Consider the following 24,654-nt stretch of genomic DNA (forward strand, 5'->3'; position numbering starts at 1 on the left):
TTAGCTGGTTGACCAGCCTGGTTTTAGAGGGGTTTTGGCGATTTCCAGGCTGGTTTCCAGCCTGGTTTTAGCTGGTCTGGCTGGAAAATGACCAGCTAAATCCAGCTAAAACCAGCTTGACCAGCCTGACTAGCTAAGACCAGGCTGGAAATGGCTGGAAACCAGCCTGAAAGTGGCCTCTAAAACCAGCATGGTCGACCAGCTAAAACCAGTCAACCAACTTAGGCTGGTTTAATCTGGATTTTTCAGCAGGGATAGCATGTTAAAAAGAAAACACCAAAGTTCCTGGATGATGTACTATTTGCATTAGACATTTTAAGCGTAGAAGCGTCTATACATGCTAAGCGCTAATATTGCACACTCAAACTCAACACTTGTAAACAAACTACAAACATGGCGGACGCAAGAGCCCAACCAAATAGAGAGGCTTTTTTGGTAAAGTTATTTGAATGACTATTAAATTAATATCTAGCCAACTGGAACATTTTTAAGTATTTTTTTCAGTTCTTATCTAATCTGCAACAACAATGTGAACTTCTATAAAGACGTTTTTCGTTATTAACTTCTGAATGCATATTATCTGGCATGTGGATGATGTGTCGAGTTGATTGACAAGGGACGTAACTAATCAACATGAAGGTCCATTAATGGGGGAGTAGTATAGTCCAATACTTACTCATCTGTTACACACTCAAAAGTATGTACATAAAAAGTACTTACTTTTAACAGGTAGCATAAGCAAGGGAATTGAGACACAGCCACACTGCAAATGTTTCCAACCCTGTAGATGTCGCTGCACCGATGCGTCACAGATACTGACGCAGTTTTAAACGAGGAAGAAGCAGGAAGACAGCAGTGTGGAGACCCGCGTTCATAAAGAGAGTTAAACATGTCAATATTCACGCCAACTAACCAGATCAGGTTAACAAATGTTGCCGTCGTGAGGATGAAGAAAGGGGGGAAAAGATTTGAAATCGCCTGCTATAAGAACAAAGTGATGAGCTGGAGATCTGGAGCGTAAGTGTCATCAAATGCTCCTGTCATAACGTTGTTATGTTATGTTATGTTGGTATGTTATGCTAAATGTTAGGTTTAAGGTAAAGTTGGTTATATCCGCACATTCCGACTTTCTCTTTAATAATATCATTTCAGAAAAGTATTCTTTGCCAATTCTAAATAGGGAAATCGTATTAGCAGCCAATGACTATCAAATACAACATTGTTTAATTGAGGTAAAGTTGATTTTATATCCACACATTCGTTTAGTTACAACTTGTGAAATGCTCCCTATATGGTTTACCATGGTACTTTGGATATTTGGTCTGAAATCACATGTAAGTATGACTTCAAAACAACGTTAGCAGTATTTAACTGACTGTAGGCAATGCTGTAATTTGATAGTCATTGTCTGCTAATATGACTTCACTGTTTAGAATACAAATAATACTCATCTGAAATTATATTATTAAGGAGAAAGTCAGAATATAAAACCAACTTTACCTCAATCATTGTCTACAGTCAGTGAAACAGTGCTAATGTTGTTTGAAGAGCTAATATTGTTTAATGTCATACTTACATGTGATTTCATACCCTGAAATCAAAGTATAGCATGATAAACAATATAGGGAGCATGTCAGAAGTTGTCACTAAAATAATTTGTGAATGTAAAACCTCAACTGTTATGTTGTGTCATGAGGTAAAGTTGGTTTTATATTCACACTATATTCACAATTTCTCCTTAATTATATAATTTCAGATAAGTATTATTTACAAATTCTAAATTGTGAAATCATACTAGAAGTCAAAGACTATCAAAGTGCAGCATTGTTTACAGTCAATAAAATAATGCTAATGTTGTTTTTAAGTCATATTTGCATGTGATTTCAGGCGTACTATTCAAAGTACCATGTTAAACAATATAGGGAGCATGTCACAAATTGTCCATAAACCAGGGATACCCAAACCTTTTTTTACTGTATGACGGGCTAAAAACCAAACTTGATTGAAGCTAGTGAGCTTAAGGTAAATGACGTTGTCATGGGTAATTTTCTAATTTATTTATTATTATTTATAAATAACAAACACATTCCTTTATCTAAACTAATACAGTTTTATAAATATATATATATATATATATATATATATATATATATATATATATATATATATATATATATATATATATATATATATTATAACTAAATAATAAAACAAAAACAATCTCATGAATGTAATGTAATGAAGCACTAGTGACATGATTGGTTTAGGTTTGATGTTAACTGTATTGTTTTTTTGTTTTTTTTGTATTAGGGAGAAAGATCTTGATGAAGTCCTGCAAACCAACACAGTCTTTGTGAATGTGTCCAAGGGTCAAGTGGCGAAGAAAGAAGACCTATCCAATGCTTTTGGAACAGATGACCTGACTGAAATATGCAAACAGGTGATCTGAATGGTCAAAGCTATGGGATTCATAAGAACAATACTGTAATTACTATTTTACAATAAAAACATTTTTTACCATTTGAACTATTAATCACAACCCAGCAGACAATGCCCATTTTAACAATGCTAAAGAAAAGCAATGATGTATATTAGTAATTTATTAATAGCAAGTTATAACTAGTTTATTTCACGGCTGTCTGCAATGCTGGATTTTGATTGCAAAATTCCAAGGTATGTTATTCCCAGACAACAACCGCTGAATAACACATGCTTCTCTGGGAGCTGAGAATCACAGTGACTTAATATGTTTATATCCATATACTTACATTCACATGTAAATGCTTGTCTGTCATGCTGCATTTTTTGTCTTGTGACTAAATAATATACCTGGGTTAGTGTATACTCTATTCAGCAGGTTTAGTGTCTGTGAGCTTTGCATTTTTAACTGTTTGCCGTCATCTAGTGTCTGAATGCACAGGTTGTTGTATACATTTCTAACGTCCTAGTGTTTAATTAAAGAATTAATAAACTATTACGGCTCCTAGCTATGTTTTGTGTCAAAGTTTTATGTTTTAATGCAAGCAGCCATGTAATAAGTAGGATGAAGTACATCCAGGATAGTTGTTTTTGCAGAATAAAGCCCTTCAGTCTTCACATCGGGCTGCTGATAAACCTGTCAGGCTTAATTCTGCGATAACAACCTTCTGCAAGTACTTGATCACTAACATTGCAATCTATTTAGTAGGCAAATATTGTTTACAAATCTTTAACAGTTTTATTAATGGGTGGTTTTTGACTGTTATGCTCCGTCTTCTGACTGAATAGTATAAGTAGGTTAGTATATGCTCCGTTAAGAAGGTTTTGTCTCTGTCAGCTTTGTGTTTTTGACTGTTTGGGGCCATCTAGTGTCTGAATAATCTGCAGGTTAGTGTATACTCCATCAGCTGTTTCTGTAATTTCTGTCAGCTTTGTGTTTGATTATAGAATTAATAAACTATTACGGCTCATAGCTATGTTTTGTGTCTAATTTTTATGTTTTGGTGCAAGTAGCCGTGTAATAAGTAAGATCAAGTACATCCAGGATAGTTGTTTTCACAGAAACAGTCTTTATAACGGGCTGCTGATAAACCTGGCAGACTTTATTCTGCGATAACAACCTTCTGCATATACTTGTTTCCCTAACATAGCAATCTATTTAGCAGGAAAATGTTGTTTACAAATCTTTAACGGTTTCATAAATCGATGTTATTTTTGTCTGTGCTTCCAGATTTTGTCCAAAGGAGAACTGCAGGTATCAGACAAGGAACGACAGAGTCAACTGGAGCAGATGTTTCGTGATATTGCAACTATTGTGGCTGAAAAATGTGTGAATCCTGAGACCAAGCGGCCTTACACAGTGAACCTTATAGAGAGAGCCATGAAGGACATCCACTTCTCTGTTAAAGCAAACAAAAGCACTAAACAGCAGGTCAGTAGATATTGATCATTGGAGGATCTGTAGCTATGCTTCCATTCAAAGATGTGAATTAGATTCATGCACAAAACTGGAATATTGCATAAAACTTTAGTGAATAAACCAGCGTTTAAATAGAACAAAATCATCACTTGCTGATAAACTGGAGCAGATATCAGTCAGAGAAATGTAGTTTAGTGTGTTGGGATTTGCTACGGTGGTGTTTTTTTCTGCTCTAATAAATGAGTTGCGCCTCAGAAGCCAAAACGCAATTAATGTTGTGGCTTTTGGAGGCGTGACACGCTCTTTGGGAGCACAGACAGATGCTCAAGACGGTTCTGGTGAGAATAATAATACTACTGAAGCACTGTGATGACGGACTGACAGCTGAGGGCTTTTAGACAGACCGGAGCAACATTTCAGATGTTTTACACTGTGCTGGAAACGCTGCAAAGTCCATCAATACATCCCATCACACACATTTCATCATCACATGATTTTGTTGATCTACATACCACATCATGATTACTGAAGAACTGACTCTAAATAGAGGTGTTGATGATAATAATTAAACCAGCGTCTCCCCCTGCAGGCTCTTGAGGTCATCAAGCAGCTGAAGGAATCCATTCAGATCCAGAGAGCTCACATGCGCCTGCGCTTCGTCCTGCCAGCCAAGGATGGGAAGAGGCTGAAGGAGAAGCTCAAACCATTAATAAAGGCAGTGGAAAATGAGGACTTTGACGACCAGCTGGAAATGGTGAGTCGGCAGTTTTTTTTAGCCTAGAGCGCCGTCTGCTGTTAAACTCTAGCCTAGAGCGCCGCCTGCTGTTAAACACTAGCCTAGAGCGCAGTCTCCTGTTAAACACTAGCCTAGAGCGCCGCCTGCTGTTAAACACTAGCCTAGAGCGCAGTCTCCTGTTAAACACTAGCCTAGAGCGCCGTCTGCTGTTAAACACTAGCCTAGAGCGCTGCCTGCTGTTAAACACTAGCCTAGAGCACCGCCTGCTGTTAAACACTAGCCTAGAGCGCAGTCTCCTGTTAAACACTAGCCTAGAGCGCAGTCTCCTGTTAAACACTAGCCTAGAGCGCCACCTGCTGTTAAACACTAGCCTAGAGCGCAGTCTCCTGTTAAACACTAGCCTAGAGCGCCACCTGCTGTTAAACACTAGCCTAGAGCGCCGTCTGCTGTTAAACACTAGCCTAGAGCGCCACCTGCTGTTAAACACTAGCCTAGAGCGCTGCCTGCTGTTAAACACTAGCCTAGAGCACCGCCTGCTGTTAAACACTAGCCTAGAGCGCCGCCTGCTGTTAAACACTAGCCTAGAGCGCCGCCTGCTGTTAAACACTAGCCTAGAGCGCCGCCTGCTGTTAAACACTAGCCTAGAGCGCAGTCTCCTGTTAAACACTAGCCTAGAGCGCCGTCTGCTGTTAAACACTAGCCTAGAGCGCCGTCTGCTGTTAAACACTAGCCTAGAGCGCAGTCTCCTGTTAAACACTAGCCTAGAGCGCAGTCTCCTGTTAAACACTAGCCTAGAGCGCCACCTGCTGTTAAACACTAGCCTAGAGCGCCGTCTGCTGTTAAACACTAGCCTAGAGCGCTGCCTGCTGTTAAACACTAGCATAGAGCACCGCCTGCTGTTAAACACTAGCCTAGAGCGCCGTCTGCTGTTAAACAGTAGCCTAGAGCGCCGTCTGCTGTTAAACACTAGCCTAGAGCGCCATCTGCTGTTAAACATTAGCCTAGAATGCCGTCTGCTGTTAAACACTAGCCTAGAGCGCCGTCTGCTGTTAAAAACTAGCCTAGAGCGCCGCCTGCTGTTAAACACTTGCCTAGAGCGCCATCTGCTGGTAAACATTAGCCTAGAACGCCGTCTGCTGTTAAACACTAGCCTAGAGCGCCATCTGCTGTTAAACATTAGCCTAGAATGCCGTCTGCTGTTAAACATTAGCCTAGAGCGCCGTCTGCTGTTAAAAACTAGCCTAGAGCGCCGCCTGCTGTTAAACACTTGCCTAGAGCGCCATCTGCTGGTAAACATTAGCCTAGAACGCCGTCTGCTGTTAAACATTAGCCTAGAGAGCCGTCTGCTGTTAAAAACTAGCCTAGAGCGGCGCCTGCTGTTAAACACTTGCCTAGAGCGCCGTCTGCTGTTAAACACTTGCCTAGAGCGCCGTCCACTGTTAAACACTTGCCTAGAGCACCGTCTGCTGTTAAACGCTAGCCTAGAGCACTGTCTGCTGTTAAACACTAGCCTAGAGCGCCGTCTGCTGTTAAACACTAGCCTAAAGCGCCGTCTGCTTTTAAACTTTTTTGTTTTTTCTTTCCGTGTGTGACTGAACGTGCATTCGACAGCCCCCAGAAGTCAGCGATTTTAAGTCAATAATGTACATTTGTGTAAAGATTTTTGTTGATCTGTTTTTCAAGACATGCGTTAAAGGGATAGTTCACGCAGGAATTAAATTGTCACCTTTTACCTCCCTGTAATTTTAAAACAATGCTGGAAACCTGTACCCTTTGACTTCCACAGTACTGTATTTGTTTTGCCTACTATGGCACTGAATGGTTACAGGTTTCAGTGTGAGTAAATAGATGATCTATTAATTTAAAAGGGAAATAACCATCAGACAAGAAGTAGATAGACAGGTTTTGACATTTTATCCGTATTCTCCATGTGTTACAGGAGTTGTTTTTGCTCTTTCAGGTGTGTTTGATAGATCCAGGCTGTTTTCGGGATATTGATGAGCTCATCCGCTGTGAGACCAAAGGAAAGGGAACTCTTGAGGTGCTCAGTCTCAAAGATGTGGAGGAAGGGGATGAGAAACTCGAATAAACACTTCATTTATTTTCACCTGCTTTCTTTAACACATTAAACTACTGCTGATTTATTTTATATGGGCTGCTCGACTGTTGGAGTTTGAATGTGGCCAAACTATTAGCAGCTACTGCATCAGTATTTCAATACATTGTTAATAATAGACTCTAAAATAGTAATAAAATCCACATTTTATTTTCTGTGAAAATGGAATACATATTTATTTTGATTAATAACAGAAGTCAAAATATGATATTCTGCAAGAGTGCATCTTTATTATTAATATTATTATTTTGCTTTCTTTTAAATCTGAGGTGCCGAATTCCCATTTTCAGCAGGGTTTGTTAATCTACGAAGAAAGTAGAAAATAATTTAAAAGTTTTAATTGTCTAATCTGATGCCAGAGAAACTTTATCTTGTCACAGTTAAGACTCCCTTTACATTCACTATTTGTAGTATTTAAATAAATAAGCATCAACCTCTATATAAACCTCTATAAACTGTGATTCTGCTTAGACTGAAGGTGAAATTCGTTGTTCTTTGGTTTAACACTAAAATAAATAACATTGTTCTGCGTTCTACAAAGTTGTTTTTCTGAATGAATTTTTTTTACAATGTGCAGTCAGTGTGCTCTATGTAAAGTTATTGAGTGTGAACTAATAGCACTTGACCGGCCACTTTATTAGGTACACCTTACTAGTACCATGTTTGACCCCCTTTTGCCTTCAGAACTTCTTTAATCCTTTGGCAGAGATTCAACAAGGCACTGGAAATATTCCTCAGAGATTTTGCTCCATATTAACATGATAGCATCACACAGTTGCTGCAGATTTGTCGGCTGCACATCCATGATACCGATCTTCCATCCCTCCACATCCTAAAGGTGCTCTATTGGATTGAGCTCTGGTGACTGAAAAGGCCATTTGAGTACAGTGAACTCATTGTCATGTTCAAGAAACCAGTCTGACATGATTGAGCTTTATGACATGCTGCGTTATCCTGCTAGAAGTAGCCATCAGAAGATGAAGACACTGTGCTCATAAAGGGATGGACATGGTCAGCAGCAATACTCAGGTAGGCTGTGGTGTTGACACGATGCTCAATTGGTACTAATGAACCCAAAGTGTGCCAAGAAAATCTCCTCCACACCATTACACCTACATTACATGATACAAGGCAGGATGATCCATGCTTTCATGTTGTTGATGCCAAATTCTGACCCGACCATCTGAATGTGTCAGCAGAAATGGAGACTCATCAGAGCAGCAACATTTCTCCAATCTTCTATTGTCCAGTTTTGGTGAGTCTGTGTGATTTGTAGCCTCAGTTTCCTGTTCTTAGCTGACAGGAGCGGCACCCGGTGTGCTCTTCTGCTGCTGTAGCCCATCCGCCTCAAGGTTGGACGTGTTGTGTGTTCAGAGATGCTCTTCTGCAGAGCTCGGTTGTAACGAGTGCTTATTTGAGTTACTGTTGCCTTTCTATCAGCTGGAACCAGTCTGGCCATTCTCCTCTGACCTCTGGCATCAACAAGGCATTTGCGCCCACAGAACTGCCGCTCACTGGATATTACCACTTTATCAGACCATTCTCTGTAAACCCTAGAGATGGTTGTGCATGAAAATCCCAGTAGATCAGCAGCTTCTGAAAAACACCAGACAGTCAGGTATCAACAACCATGCAATTTTCACAGTCACTTAAATCCCCTTTCTTCCCCATTCTGATGCCTGATTTGAACTGCAGCAGATCGTCTTGACCATGTCTACACGCCTGAATGCAGCGAGTTGCATTGACGAGCAGTTGGACAGGTGTGCCTAATAAAGTGGCCGGTACGCGTAGTTTCTCTCCTTGGTTTCAGTTTTGGGCATCAAAGTTTGCATTCAAAGTCCCACTTAAAATAAACACACACAAACAGTTATATAGCATCTTTTAATATATAAAAAGGAACATTTAAAATTTGAATCTTATTTACAATTTACAACAGTACATGAAGCAAAAGGAAAACAATCCTAAAAAAATGTATAAAATTAACATTTATGTTTGTAATGAATGAGCTGGGAGTTTAAGAAAGTTAGGACGGGTTTTACATTCACTCCGAGACTAGAGATGTGTTCAACACAATTATATGAGAGGACAGAATGAAACAAGCTTAATCCCAACAGCATTCATATATCAGTAAAAACACGAGGAGAGCCCTGTAAAATATGTGGATTTGCTTAGTTGAACACAGCTTAAGTTAATTAAGGTCACTGTTTTGTTTATTTATTTGTTATTAAAAGGTCTATAAAAAAGGCATATCGGATGCTGTGTACCTGTACTTCTTGAGATGATATTAGCAAGCTTATTGTGTGTGTGCGCAAGTACTACACCGTCTTTCTGTTTCATCCACAAAACTACAACACTTTCCTTTTGTGTCATTAAAATCAGAAATATTAATACTCTTCCTTCTCCTCCTCCTACGCAGAATAATAACATATCCGTGAGCAGTTTCCCCAAGCTCAGTAGCAGCTCAGATGGCACTGTGTCGCTCTGTTCCTGGTTGTCTCGTGTACGGTATCTTTAAAAGGCAGAAACAAAACAAACACAGAGTAATTACTACTTTATTAAGCAGATACTTTGGGTTCTTGATGCTGATTGGTCAGCAGCTGTGTTTTATTCATAAGGCACAACTGTGAACGCTTCATTTAACAGTTCTGTATATCACTGCTCCACACTCGTAGTCGTCAAAAAGTCACTATATTATGTACAGTATGTAAATAAACATGACTTATTTATGCTTATTAATGTTTATTAATAATGACTTACTAATAAACAATTTTTATTTTGAGACCGTGCCTTTCCAGAGCATCCATATACCACAGATACCTAGTATCTTAAGTGTGCAGGGAATGTTATTGTACGTAAAAGTTTCAGGTATGATTTTGTGTTCTTTGAGTTGTATTGTTTGGGATGCTTTCTGTAGATGAACTAGGATGTGCTGCAAATAGTTTCATATAGTCTTCTGAGGTTTTTCCTAACAAAATTCAAATGAAAATTCAAATGCTTAAAAGATCAAATGATGAATCAAATGTCGGTTTGAGGATTTGATTCACCATTTGCGGAGTCGGTTTGAAGGTTTGATTCACCATTTGAAGAGTTGGTTTGAGGATTTGATTCACCATTTGCGGAGTTGTTTGAGGATTTGATTCACTATTTGCAGAGTTGGTTTGAGGATTTGATTCACCATATGTGGAGTTGGTTTGAAGATTTGATTCACCATTTGAAGAGTTGGTTTGAGGATTTGATTCACCATATGCGGAGTTGGTTTGAGGATTTGATTCACTATTTGCAGAGTTGGTTTGAGGATTTGATTCACCATTTGCAGAGTCGATTTGAGGATTTGATTCACCATATGTGGAGTCGTTTGAAGATTTGATTCACCATTTGCAGAGTCGGTTTAAGGATTTGATTCACCATATGCAGAGTCGGTTTGAGGATTTGATTCGCCATTTGCAGAGTCGGTTTGAGGATTTGATTCGCCATTTGAGGAGTCGGTTTGAGGATTTGATTCACCATTTGCAGAGTCGGTTTGAGGATTTGATTCACCATTTGCAGAGTCGGTTTGAGGATTTGATTCACCATTTGCAGAGTCGGTTTGAGGATTTGATTCACCATTTGCAGAGTCGGTTTGAGGATTTGATTCACCATATGTGGAGTCGTTTGAAGATTTGATTCACCATATGCGGAGTCGTTTGAGGATTTGATTCACCATTTGCAGAGTCGGTTTGAGGATTTGATTCACCATTTGCAGAGTCGGTTTGAGGATTTGATTCACCATATGCGGAGTCGTTTGAGCATTTGATTTATAGTTTGAGCATTTGGTTCATCATTTGATATTTTAAGCATTTGAATTTTCATTTTCATTTTGTTAGGAAAAACTTCCATACCTGTCTGTGAATATAAGCAGCTTCTAATGATAAAAATGTATTAATTCTGTTTTTTTATAATGCCACTTGATAAGAAACACTTTGACATTCTTCCTTTGTACGTGTCATCAGAGGGGGAAAGCCCCGCCCACTCTCCCTCATTAGCATAGGACGTTAGTCTTGTTTTTAAATTTGCCACTATGCTGAGACACAGGTGTTTGCAGCTCCGCCTATTTCTTAAGAGCACAATCTCATTTGCATTTAAAGCGACAGTCACTAATACTCCACAATTAGGTTCAAAGGCTAAAAGGGTCCATTTCAGAGAGTTAGAAAAGGTTATGTGTGGTATTTTGAGCTGAAAATTTACTAAACACTCGAGATACTTTAATGAAGACTTTCATGTGTGTGTGTGTGTGTGCTGACCTGCTCATTCATAATGGCGGAGAGCTCCGTGAGCATGTCTTTATAGTGAGCTTTCATCTCGCTCTGATACTCAAACTGATCCTCTTTTATTAGCCGCTCGTTCACACTCAGAGCCTGTCCACACGCTTCTGCAAACTGTCTGCAGGACAAGAACATGAACAAATTACAGCTGTCAATAATACTTCTGTTAAAAACAAAATGGATGTATTAATGATAGGATCAGTGAGTGAAGCAGTACCTGAAGATCTCTTTCAGCAGTTTGACCTGGTTGTCTGGGTATTTCTTAGCATTTTTCTCCTCTAGGAAGGCTCGGGCGTAGGCCATGGGTCCTGCATTTACCTGAAAAAATAAAACAAATTAAAATAAATCATGGAATACGTTGGAATTTTGCAATCTTATTAAATATAGGTAATTAGCTATTTATTTGTGTAATTATTCATATTATTATTATTATTGAAGATAGCAATAGAGGCCGCATGATAAACTCTGTTTCAAACTACAGCTGAAAAAATCATTATAAATCAGGTAAGTGACAATCTTAAGTCAATCTCTGTCTTTTGTATGATGTAGTGCTGTATTTACACCACAGTAATCTAGTAGTGTTTACTTTGCTTCGGCTTTTTCAGGGTTAATTATTGTGATCTCCTGATTGCAACAGGGAAATACTGGGAAATCTCTGCAGACTGATGGCATTTCATGCTGTTCAGCCTTATAATCTTACAATGCGAGCAAAATCAGCTGTTTTGTCTTCACTTCAGACATTACGCTAGAGAGTCATTCAAACACTATTCATTCAAATGAATGGCCGAAGAAAGTAGTTCCTCTTACAAAAGGAGACTCTCCGTGTTTGATTTTCATTTTTAATTTACACAATTGTGCCATCGAACTGTTGTATATATGCAATATTGCACGAGTTGCAGTGCGATATGGCTGTATATCAGCACTGGTGAGACTCTAAGGCCCTCATATATTGCTCATATATATCCTGCATTTACCTTGACGCTGACGCTGCCCTGTAGTTTGAGCTGCAGACGGATCATGTCCACCTCCTCCATATTGCACAGCTGTTTGAGTTCAGACACTTTTCGGCTCATCTCGTCTATCGCCACCTCAATAGGGTTCATCTCGGTACTCTGTTGCTCCACCACCTCTATACGCTTCTTCAAGAAAGGGAAACTAGAGCTCGCTGCAACACACACACACACACACACAATATAAATATGTAAATGTCTAGAGCTTACTGCAGCACACACACACACATACATACACACAATATGAATAAAATATATATGTCAGAGTGTTTCTATATATTATATACAGTTAAAGTCAGCATTATTAGCCCTCCTGTTAAATTTTTTTTTTCTATTTGTTTAGTTTTTTTTTTGTCTTGTTTCTAGTCCAAATATCTAAAAAGTCTTATTTCAAGAAGTATTTTCAACAATTTTACTCACTTTTTAAAGTCAACTAATTTCTCAAAGTTAACTAATAACTTTTAAAGCAATGTGAGTTTACTCGCTTTTTAAAGTACACTGTAAAAAAAATCTAACTTACAAATTGTTAACTCAGTTTTGTAAGTTAGGTGGACTTATTTTTGAGCTCAGAGTTGATTTACTCATAAAAATGATTGAACTGCATGTTTGGAACGGTTTGTTCAATGAAAGCAAAAAATTCAGTTGAGGAGCCTTTAAATTTTGATTTCTTCATTTGAGAGTTTAGTAAAAAATAAAAAGTTGAGTCAACTTAAAAATAAAAGCAACTGGCTGCTAAATTGACTTTAGTAAGCTTCAGTGTTTGAAATTGTGCCAAATTATTCTGTAAAGTATACTTGACTTAAACCAGCCACTGAAGCTTAATAGACTCAAAATTTCTTTGCAGCTGGTTGCTTTAAAATTTTAAGTTAACTCAACTTTTCATTTTTTACAGTGTAGTCAACTAACTTATTGAAGGTTTACTCGCTTTTTAAAAGTAATTTCAACTAATCGCTCTTAAAGGAACAAGTTTAGTCAATTTTTTTAAGCAAAATGAACTGATTTCTTATGGATTTACTAACCTTTTTAAAGAAAATTCAACTAATTGCTTTTAAATCAACAAGTTTACTATCTTTTTAATAGAAGTCAACTAATTTCTTGAGAATTTACCAACGCAATCTCATGTAACTTTTTGATTTAGTGGCTAATTCATATAAATTCATACGATCTAATTCGTACAATTTAGTACGATTTGCTCATCACCCAATGATGGTTGGGGTACGGGGTGGTGTTAGGTGCCACGCCTCCTTTTTAAAATCGTACATTTTCACGCGACTCAACTCGTACGAATTCGTATGAATTAGCCACTAAACTGACAAAACGTAAAATACTTACATTTCCTCGTGAGATCAGGCTGGAATTTACTCACTTTTTAAAATAAATTCAACTACTTTCTTGTAGGTTTAGTCACTTCTTTAAAGCAAAGTAACTAATTGCTTTTAAAGCAATGTGGGTTTACTCACTTTTTAAGGTAAATTGAATTAATCGCTTTTAAAGCAACACGTTTACTTTGTAAAGTAAATTCGACTAAACACTATAAAGCAACAAGTAACTTTTTAAAGTAAGTTCAAAGTTTACTCACCTTTTAAGTAAAGTCAACTAATATCTTGTGGGTATACTCGCTTTTTACAGTAAATTCAACTAATCGCTTTTAAAGCAACAAGTTTACTCACTTTTAAGTAGTCAACTCATTTCTTATGGGCTTACTTTTTAAAAAGTAAATTCAACTAAACACTTTTAAAGCAACACATTTACAAATTTTCTAAGTAAAGTCAACTCATTTCTTGTGGGTTTACTAATTTTTTTAAGTAAACTCAACTAATTGCATTTGAATCAACAAGTTTATTCACTTTTTAAAGTAAAGTCTGCTAATTTCTTGTAGGTTTACCCATGTTTTTTTTTTTTTTAAAGTAAAATCAACTAAATCGCTTTTAAAACAAAGTTTACGAACCTTTTAATGTAAAACAAATTCCTCTAAGTTAACTAATAACTTTTAAACCAATCTGGTTTTACTCAATTTTTAAAGTAGTTTAACTAATCACTTTTAAGTTAACAAGTTTACTCACTTTTTAAAGTAAATTCAACTTATCTCTTCTGGGTTTACTCGTTTTTTTAAGTAAATTCAACTCATTTTTTGTTGGTTTATTCGCTTTTATAAAGTCATAAGTTCTAGAATGGCAATCAATGTGTCCATCACCTTTAACTTCATCAGAAGTAAAACAGGTCATATATAAAAGTGACGTTGTTTTTGATGTAATGTTGGTGTGTGTGTCTCACTGGTCAGGATGGTTTTCCTTTTGCACTGTTCCTCCACGTCTCCGTGTTTTTTTCCAGAAAGCGTGAAGGGCGTCTCAAACACAAATCGGTCGATGTTGTGATGGCGCTCGAAGTCGGTTTTCTTCTCCAGCTGTTCCTTCTCATTAAAATAAGGCACTACATAGGTGACCTGGATGTAGGCAAATCTGGGGTCCAAGTCTTTCGGATTCACCTGTTAAAAAAACCACATAACTTTAAAGTATATAGTCTCTTTTAGAAAAGGAAACTGACTAGGGCTGCGCAATATATCATTTCAGCATCGATATCGCATTTTCTGTGGTAAACATGAACCCCAATCTGACATGAAAGAGAACATTTTTTTTGGTGCACAAAACTGTTCTTGGAGCTTCACATGATTCCAGTTGATCCACTCAGAATGTTTTGACAGTGAACTTTTCTGCACCTATCTTAATTATGGGATTTAAATGAGTCATTAATAACAGGATTTTCATTTTTGGATGAACCAAAATCCTATAAGGTCAGAGAAAGGATAAAACGATCAATAAAGGGTTAAAGGTGCAGTATGTAGGACTGACTCCTAGTGGTTGAACTATGTATTGCAGTCCATATTAAAAATATTAGTGTTTTTTTTTCTGATGACTGAACAGACGCACATGTGGGTTGCCAGATTGATCTAAATATTATCTAAGATTATCTAAAATATCTTAATTTCGGGATTCAAATGAGTCATTAATAACAGAACCAAGAAGCAAAATCCTTTAAGGTCAGAGAAATTATAAAATAATCAAAGAGGTTAAAGGTGCAGTATGTAGGATTGATCCTAGCCCTAGATCCTAGTGGTTGAACTATGTATTGCAGTCCAAATTAAAAATATTGGTGTTTTTTTTTTCCTGATGACTGGACGGATGCGCATGTGGGTTGCCAGATTGACGACACAGAGGAAGGAAAATGCCTGACAAACGAGTCTTACACTGTAAACTGCTCAGCTAATGTTTCGATTTGCAATATTTGTATTATTTGCTAATTAAAAACACCTCATGAGGATTTTTTACAACTCTGAATCTGCGTCTTATTTCGAAGACTGCTGCTGCTGTCCTTCAGATATGGCATTTTTGGCCACATCCACATATTTTGAAGCAGTCCGCATCTTTCAAATCAGCAGTGCAACACGCAAGAATCATATTTTCTGTGGTAAACATGAACCCTAATCTGACATAGAAGATATAATGAACAAAGTTTTTGGTGCACAAAACTGTTCTTGCAGCTTTGGATGATTCTAGTTGATCCACTGAAGTCACACAGAATGTTTTGACAGGGAACTTTTCTGGACTTTGAGCATCTCAGGACCATTGCTGTCAATGGAGGATGAGGGAGCTCTCCGATTCCAGATAAAATATCTTAATTTCGGGATTCAAATGAGTCATTAATAACAGAACCAAGAAGCAAAATCCTTTAAGGTCAGAGAAATGATAAAATAATTAAAGAGGTTAAAGGTGCAGTATGTAGGATTGACTCCTAGTGGTTGAACTATGTATTGCAGTCCAAATTAAAAATATTGGTGTTTTTTTTTCCTGATGACTGGACGGATGCGCATGTGGGTTGCCAGATTGACGACACAGAGGACGGAAAATGCCTGACAAATGAGTCTTACACTGTAAACTGCTCAGCTAATGTTTCAATTTGCAATATTTGTATTATTTGCTAATTAAAAATACCTCATGAGGATTTCTTACAACTCTGAATCTGCGTCTTATTTCGGAGACTGCTGCTGCTGTCCTTCGCATATGGCATTTTTGGCCACACTCGCATATTTTGAAGCAGCCCGCATCTTTCAAATCAGCAGTGCAACACGCAAGAATCATATTTTCTGTGGTAAACATGAACCCTAATCTGACATAGAAGATATAATGAACAAAGTTTTTGGCGCACAAAACTGTTCTTGCAGCTTTGGATGATTCTAGTTGACCCACTGAAGTCACACAGAATGTTTTGACAGGGAACTTTTCTGGACTTTGAGCATCTCAGGACCATTGCTGTCAATGGAGGATGAGGGAGCTCTCCGATTCCAGATAAAATATCTTAATTTCGGGATTTAAATGAGTCATTAATAACAGAACCAAGAAGCATAATCCTTTAAGGTCAGAGAAATGATAAAATAATTAAAGAGGTTAAAGGTGCAGTATGTAGGATTGACTCCTAGTGGTTGAACTATGTATTGCAGTCCAAATTAAAAATATTGGTGTTTTTTTTTCTGATGACTGGACGGATGCGCATGTGGGTTGCCAGATTGACGACACAGAGGAAGGAAAATGCCTGACAAACAAGTCTTACACTTTAAACTGCTCAGCTAATGTTTCGATTTGTAATATTTGTATTATTTGCTAATTGTAAAACACCTCATGGATTTTTTATAACTTTGAATCCGTGTCATATATCTGAGGCTGCTGCTGCTGTCGTTTGGATTTGGCATTTTTGGTCACGTCCACATATTTTGAGGCAGCCTTAATGAGGGAGGCTTTTACCTTGGCCTCTATAACCAGCCCACTGCCAGTTTGCACAATTAAATTTCACCAAGGCAACCTGGAGTGGGGAAATATAATTGTGCAGACTGGCAGTGGGCTGGTTATAGAGGCCAAAATAAAGACGGACAATACAACGCTTACATTCTCAAAGCAGGATATCTGACTTAGCATTGTTTTTCAGATCAACAAAAATGTTAACTGAGCATGTTTCTTAAATATCTGCAAACCTATTATGGTATTTTCATGCTTTAGACGAGTCAAAAGTTTACATACAGCAACTGAGAATACACACCTTGTTGGAGTCCTGGATCATTTTGACGTTATCAGCTCCAAACTTGTCCGAGTAGAGTTTGAGGAGTCTTTGAGAAATTTCGGACAGTCCTGTGAGTTTGGGCTCCTTGTAGATAAACTCCTTACTCTCCTCTTCCTCAAAAAACCCCTGTCGAACATAAGATTTTGCGTAAGATTATGGTGCTGATGTTCAATCTGAGACTAATGTTAAAGTTATTAACACCACAGTAAAATGCAGCACGCTGTTAGATGGACAGCAGTGTTTGACGAAGCACAACGGATTCAGCTTTTAATGAAGGTTAACATTAAGATGCCTGTCTGAAACGTCTGCGCTTACCTGAAAACATTTACCTTCACTCACAATTACCAGCTGAAGGAAAAATGATTCACCCTCCTTTTCAAATATTTCCCAAATGATGTTAAACAGATACATTTTTCACAGTATTTCCTATAATATTTGTTCTTCTGGAGAAAGTCTTATTTGTTTTATTTCGGCTTGAATAAAAGCAGTTTTTTAACCTCATTTTAAGGTCAAAATTATTCGCCCCTTTAAGCAATATTAGTGTTGGATTGTCTCCAGAACAAACCACTGTTATACAATGACTTGCCTAATTACCCTAACTTTACCCTAATTACCCTAGTGAAGCCTTTAAATGTCACTTTAAGCTGAACACTAGTGTCTTGAAGAATATCTAGTCTAATATTATGTGCTGTCATCATGACAAAGAGAAAATAAATCAGTTATTAGAAATGAGTTATTAACACTATTATGATTAGAAATGTGCTGAAGATATCTGCTCTCAGCTAAACAGAAATTCGAGAAAAAATAGAGGATAATTTTGAACTGAACTATAATCAGAATCAGGATTATGATCATGTCCAGGGAAAGTGTCAAATGCATTATACTGGGCCATGTGTGAGACGCCACACATATTATCAGCATGTTTGAACTGATTAAGGGTTTAGCATTGTTAAAACATCTTCAATAAACCAAAGATGAGAAAACTTACCACTGCCTGAAACATATATACAGTATTCAACACACAGGAGAGAATAGAAGAGTGTTAAAACACACTGATTTCTGAGATATGCCCAAAGCAGTAAATATTCAATCATTCATTCATTCATTTTCCATCAGCTCAGGGGCGTTGCTATAGTTGAAAGGGATAATGATTAGGGATCTAACCCATCAGTAGTTACAACTATTCAGTTTCGCGAAACAGTTGTATTATTACCTCATCAGCATCAGCTCCTCAAAATAATGAAGGAATTATTATGATGGGATTTTTTTAACAACATGTGACAACAGTGCCACTCCCACCTGCAGGTAGAAACAGGTACTGCTGAATAGCTGACTATTTAATTACATGACACAAACGCTGCGATAAGTGGAGCGCGTGATGTATGTGCTAATTTTAAGGACTCTGATAACAAAATAAATGTTATACAACCTATTTTTATTTAAGTGCAACACATTCCAAAAGATCATGGCCTTTTGACAATACATCAGGGGTTTAAGCCCCCCCGCAACGCCACTGCTTCAGCTTAGTCCTTTATTATTCAGGGGTCGCCAAATCGGGATAAACCACCAACTATTCCAGCATATGTTTTATCCAGTGGATGCTCTTCGAGCTGCAAACCATGACTGGACAGAATAGAACAGGAGAGAATAGAAGAGTGTTTAAACACACTGATTTCTGATATAAGCCCTGGGCAGTAAATATTCATTTATTTATTCATTTTCCTTTGGCTTAGTCTCTTATTTATCAGGGGTCGCCACAGTGGAATGAACCACCAACTATTCCAGCATATCGTCGCCTTGGAATTATAAGGTTCTATCTGCGTTCTGAATGGTTTTGAGATATTGAGCTTCAAAGTTTTTGCATTCCATAGCAAGCAGTATGTGTGTAGTATTTGTTTTTTAAATAAGCAGTCTTAAAATGCAAACAACTTATAAAAAAACATCCCATCATTTAAATAAGTTATCAATTAATAAGAATGTCAATAACGCAATTTTGAGAAAAATGTCAGATAGAACCTTTTAATTCTAAGGTGACGATATGTTTTACACAGAGGATGCACTTTTAGCCGCAACCTAGTACTGGGAAACATCCATACACACTCATTCACACAAACACTCATACACAACGACTAATTTAGTTAATCAATTCCCCTATAGCGCATGTGTTTGGACTGTGGGGGGAAACTGGAGCACCTGGACGAAACCCACACTAACACGGAGAGAACATGCAAACTCCACACAGAAACAGCAACTGACCCAGACGTGACTTGAATCAATGACCTTCTTACTGTGAGGCTGCAGTGCTAACCACTGAGCCACTGAACCACTAAGTACTTACTAACTATTAATTATCTGGAAACTTGACTGATACAGTACGCACTGCTTGTCTTACTTTGATTTTTTTGTCTTGTTTCAAGACCAAATGTTTAAAGATTTCTAAATCAAGAAGCATTTTCTAGACAAGCTAAACATATTAGCTGCGTCCCAAATGGCACACTATACACTTATGCACTTACACACTCAACAGTATAGTATATGTTTATAGTGTCATCCCAAATTAAACACTAATGGTTTTTTTACTAAGCAGAAATTCAAACCATTTCCCTGATGACATTTGACGGTCGATATTCTAGTAAAATAAATGACCAAACTACCAAATAATACCTGCCATGAGTTTAACCGCATTCACCATTAGGCAGCGCTATGATCACTCTCATAGGAGAATTTAGCTTTCTCCATCCAAAATAAATAAGTTATCCAACATGTGCGCCCAATAGCTCCGCCCCTTCCGTTACATAAGCGAAGCTATGGTCGTTGAGTGCGTGAAGCGTCCAACATTCCACACTTCATTTTACTGGCCGAATGAGTGCATCATCCGGGTAATTAAAGTGCTCTTTTTATTTTTTGTGTTTTCAGTGTGAACGCACTACTTAGACTACTTATACTACAAAATGACGTAGAATAGTGCATAATTATTCGATTTGTCGAAATTGTCTTGTTTTAAGAAATATTATGCAAAAAAATTAAGTGATTTTTTCCTAAATACAAGCTAAATAGTCTGCCAGTGGGGTAAACTAAATAATCAGTGGAGTAAACTAAATAATCAGTGGAGTAAACTAAATAATCAGTGGAGTAAACTAAATAATCAGTGGAGTAAACTAAATAATCAGTGGAGTAAACTAAATAATCAGTGGAGTAAACTAAATAATCAGTGGAGTAAACTAAATAATGAGTGTGGCAAACTAAATAATCTTGTTTTGCCAAGAGCAAAAACACTATTATTATTTCACTTCCCCCATTGCAGATTATTTAGCTTGTTATAAGAAAAAACTCACTTTATTTAGACGTTATTATTTCTGAAAACAAGACAACATGTTTTGCTTGTCAAGAACAGACCTTTTGATTTATGAGTTTTGAGATATTTGGACTAGAAACAAGACAAAACCCCTAATGGTGTACTCACACTACCCAGATAGCATACGAATGTGGGCCACTTTAGGCAGTTATGCGGCACTGGTGGTCTTTCTTCGGCCCAGGCTAAATGAATGTGAGCCTGAAGTGGCCCACCTGTACAATGGCAAAGGGAGGCCAAAGATTCAAATTCATATATGGGCCATTTAAGGCAAAGATTTGGCACTTATGGCAAAATGTAATCTGAATGTGAGCCTAATGTGGCCCATGTGGAAATGGTAAATTTGGCCCAAATGATGGAGGACAAATGTGGGCCACAGTTGGCAAATATCTAATCTGGGTCTAAACCTAAAGTGGCTCAAACATGTAAGTGCAAATGTGGCGCAGTTATTTTAAAGCATAACTGGGCCACTTTTGGCAAATATTTGGCACAGTAAGCTCTGGCTCTTGCGGCTGTGAGCCTAATGTGGCCCAGAGAAAAATATGGCAAATGCGGCCCAGTTATCTTAAAACATATGTGGCCCACTTTTGGCACAGTAAACTTTGGCTAATGTAGCTGTGAGCCTAAAGCGGCCCAGAGAAGATATGGCAAATGTGGCCCAGTTATTTTAAAACATATGTGGCCCACTTTTGGAAAATAATCGGCACAGTAAACTCTGGCTAATGCAGCCGTTAGCCTAAAGTGGCCCAGAGAAGATATGGCAAGTGTGGCCCAGCTCTCTTAAATCATATGTGGACCACTTTTGGCAAATGTTCGGCACAGTAAACTCTGGCTAATGTATATTTTGAGCCTATAGTGGCCCAGTTATCCTAAAACAAATGTGGGCCACTTTTGGTGAATATTCGGCACAGTTAGCTCTGGATAATGTGGCTGTGAGCCTAATGTGACCCAGAGAAGATATGGCAAATGTGGCCCAGTTATTTTAAAACAAATGTGGGACACTTTTGGCAGATATTTGGCACAGTTAGCTCTGGTTAATGTGGCTGTGAGCCTAAAGTGGCCCAGAGAAGATAAGGCAAATGTGGCCCAGTTATCTTAAAACATATGTGGGCCACATAGACTAAAGTCACCATCATATACAGGTGGGCTAATAATTCTCACTTCCACTGTATATCCAGATTTTTACTTTATGTCACGTTTAAAGTAGAGGCTGGATTAAAGGAAGAATGCCAGACCACACAATCTAGTTTCAGCTGGTTGGATTGCAGAGTTTACGAGTGAGGTGCTCCACCTCATGTTGCTGTACATTATGTTCCTGAGCTAACAATGTTTTGGGAAAGTGCTTGTGGATCTGTTTATCTCCACTAAGCCCATTCACTGTGTGTTTATAGGTTTGGGCACATCTTCACTATTTAACAGCATTTTTTACCAAGTATGATGAGCTTGATGAGTATGATCTCACCTGTCCGTAGAAAGCCACGCGATAGTACCGACCAAACAGACGTTTCTCAGAATTCACGACTTCGGTCACCTTCAGGTATGAGCGGTGAATGTCATAGTACAGCTCTGATAGACGCTATAAGACACATATAACACAATGAAGTTAAAATATATAATATAGTGTGTAATAACAAACTTTTTAAATAAATACATATTCCAATTTTGGTTCCTGCAACACATTTCCAAAACAGTTGGAACAGTAAAGCTATTAAGACTTTGTAATGTAATGTCACAACACTTAAAAGATGTTTAGGGACTGAAGACAGCAAGTGATGAAGTGTTTCAGGTGTAATTTTGTTCCATTCTTCCTGCAAACAAGTCTTAAGGTGGGCAAAAGTACGGGGTCTTCGTAGTCGCATTTACAAAATACACCACACATTCTATGTTGGATACAGGTCGGGACTGCAGACAGTCCAGTCAAGTATCTATATGCTATTCCTCCACAGCCAGGACTTTGTAATGTGGGCAGAATGTGCTTATGCATTGTCTTGTTAAAATATGCCTGGAAAGAAGGCAGCATATTGTGCTCCAAAATCTCTGTGTGCTTTTTAGCATTAATAGAGCATCACAGAAGTGCAAGTTACCTTTACCAAGGGCACTTACACATACCATAGCAGACCCTGGTTTTTAGACTTCCCGAAAAATATCTGGAATACTGAATTATCTGACCACTGTGTGATGGTCCATCCCAGATGCCTTGGAGCACAGAAGTGGACAGCGCTTCTGGACACTGTTAACATAGGGCTTCCTTTTTGGCACAATACAGTTTTCACTGGCATTTGTGGATGTAACTCTGTATTGTGGTACTTGTAAAAGGTTTACCGCAGTAGTCTTGAGCCCATGTGGTGATCTGGCTTATAGATGAATGAGGATTCTTGATGCAGCGCCGCCTGATTGATCTGAGATCACAGTTGTTCAGTTTAGGCTTGCGCTCTTGTGATTTACGCACTGAAATTCCTCCAGATTCCTTGAATCTTTTAATGATGTTCTGCACTATTGAAGCTGAAATATCCCAATGTTCTCCTTTCTTTCTTTGAGAAACATTGTTTTTAAACTTTTCAATCATTTTCTGGTGTATTTGTTGGCAAACTGGCGATCCTCAGCCCATCTTTGCTCCTAAAGGACTAGACCTTTCCTGAATGCTGCTTTTGCACCAAATCATAATTACAATCACCTGTTGACATCATCTGTTTCACATCACATCATTATTTTATCAATTTACCTGATTACTAGCCATAAACTCCTCCTGTCCTAATGTTTTTTTGAAATGTGTTGCCAAAACCAAAATTGAAAAACGTGCTAATTTAGAAAAAAAAAACAACAACCCCAAAACAAATAATGTTTGTTGTAATGTTTGCAATGATGTCGAAGTTAATTTAGAAATCACTTCTTTTTATTATTTGTGTTTACATATTCTCCCAACTTTTTCTGATTTGGAGTCGTAACATGGACTGAATTGAATACCATGGAAAAGACAAAAGAAATCAGCTATTAAAATGATGTTTAAAAATTTCTTCTCTCCATTAAAATCAGAAAAAAAAATTTATAAAAAAAAAAAAAAAAAAAAAAAAAATATATATATATATATATATAAATTTATATAATATTTTTTTTAATAATTATATAATTATATAATTTATTTATATAATAAATATATATATATATATAATTTTTTATTAAGTATCACAGGGCTGCTAATACAATTACTTTCGACTGTATATTATAGTCCACCATTCAACATTCGTAGTACCTTGAAATCTCTTCTCTTCTCAAAGACGACAATAACAGGTTTGTTGATCTCGGCAATAAGTTCATATCTCTCAGACTTCCAGAGATAATCAACACACATCTCCAGCTGCTCCACCAGCGTGTCCTACAGAGCAGACATTTATCATTCATTGTCTGTGAAACACATTTAAAGCTCATATTCCTCTAAAAAGTGTGCAGAAATAACAACCCAGGCTCATTCTGAATACGTGCCCCCACATACATTTCTGGAGAGCACCAAATACGGCCCAGGAGCTACGTTTTTTTGCGGTTTATGTTTTAACAAATCCACCAGAGGCCGTTGTGTATGTTTTTTCTGATCTCAAATTTCTCCTGCAAGTGCTATTCGTGCCTGCTGTTCTCATGTAAATCCACTAGAGGTCGTTGTCGACTGAATGACTGACTAAATGATCGACCGATAACCCCTCCCACCTACTTTCCTAAAACCAAATGACAGTGTTATAAAAAAAGATTGACCAGCGCCCAACCACTTCCCTAAACCCATCCAACAGTGTTTTCAAAAGCAATCCAGAAAAAAGAAAACCTCTTGCCAGATTTTTACCACGCTTCCAGACTTTACCACATTCTCACCCTGTTATTTACTTGTTTATTTTATTTTTTGTCTTTTGTTTTTGTCTTACAGGCTTTCTTTCTCAAAAACAGACTCGAAAACCATCATAGCGGTCAACTCCTTTCCATGTCTCTAGTCCGTCAGCATACATGGCAAGCCGCCGAACAAACAGGTAACAGTGGAAAAGCCGTTCGCACGGAGGTAAGCGGTCAGCTTGTAGCGCAAATAGGAACGGCATCAGTACCATTCATATTAAAGACGAAATGCAGCCATACATTTACGATTACCTCTGGC

At 37.8% G+C, this 24,654-nt stretch overlaps 3 protein-coding genes across 15 annotated transcripts in view; 1 reads left to right on the forward strand and 2 right to left on the reverse strand.

Moving 5' to 3' along the window:
• porb (P450 (cytochrome) oxidoreductase b) overlaps positions 1-800 on the reverse strand; it is a 44,589-nt gene extending 43,789 nt beyond the window's left edge. For all 3 annotated transcript variants that reach the window (XM_073922774.1, XM_073922768.1, XM_073922771.1), the window contains exon 1: positions 721-800. The gene's annotated coding sequence lies outside the window, so the exon portion shown is untranslated. The remainder of the gene's footprint in view (positions 1-720) is intronic.
• On the forward strand, positions 787-7,286 carry sbds (SBDS ribosome maturation factor). The gene is made up of 5 exons (NM_201121.2): positions 787-1,017; positions 2,311-2,440; positions 3,710-3,910; positions 4,488-4,652; positions 6,595-7,286. The coding sequence occupies exons 1-5, from the start codon at positions 890-892 to the stop codon at positions 6,721-6,723; spliced, it is 753 nt and encodes a 250-aa protein (NP_957415.2). The 5' UTR covers positions 787-889; the 3' UTR covers positions 6,724-7,286.
• Positions 7,287-8,614: 1,328 nt separating this feature from the next.
• The window catches only part of dock10 (dedicator of cytokinesis 10), a 145,557-nt gene continuing 129,517 nt past the window's right edge, over positions 8,615-24,654 (reverse strand). For all 11 annotated transcript variants that reach the window (XM_068213667.2, XM_073924222.1, XM_073924220.1 and 8 more), the window contains 8 exons: positions 23,773-23,895; positions 21,985-22,098; positions 17,150-17,296; positions 14,336-14,546; positions 12,026-12,216; positions 11,269-11,369; positions 11,031-11,169; positions 8,615-9,259 (listed from right to left, as the gene is read on the reverse strand). In XM_068213667.2, coding sequence (XP_068069768.2) covers positions 9,212-9,259; positions 11,031-11,169; positions 11,269-11,369; positions 12,026-12,216; positions 14,336-14,546; positions 17,150-17,296; positions 21,985-22,098; positions 23,773-23,895 — 1,074 coding nt within the window. In that variant the 3' untranslated portion in view covers positions 8,615-9,211. The remainder of the gene's footprint in view (positions 9,260-11,030; positions 11,170-11,268; positions 11,370-12,025; positions 12,217-14,335; positions 14,547-17,149; positions 17,297-21,984; positions 22,099-23,772; positions 23,896-24,654) is intronic.

The sequence above is a fragment of the Danio rerio genome, chromosome 15 (assembly GCF_049306965.1).
Source record: "Danio rerio strain Tuebingen ecotype United States chromosome 15, GRCz12tu, whole genome shotgun sequence".
Taxonomy (NCBI): Eukaryota; Metazoa; Chordata; class Actinopteri; order Cypriniformes; family Danionidae; genus Danio; species Danio rerio.

Excerpts from the sequence above, each read along its gene's own strand:
- sbds (NM_201121.2), top strand. The coding sequence starts at position 890 with ATGTCAATATTCACGCCAACTAACCAGATCAGGTTAACAAATGTTGCC. Across the intron at positions 1,018-2,310 it reads ATGAGCTGGAGATCTGGAGC|GGAGAAAGATCTTGATGAAG; the intron begins GTAAGTGTCATC and ends TTTTTGTATTAG. Across the intron at positions 4,653-6,594 it reads TTGACGACCAGCTGGAAATG|GTGTGTTTGATAGATCCAGG; the intron begins GTGAGTCGGCAG and ends TTGCTCTTTCAG.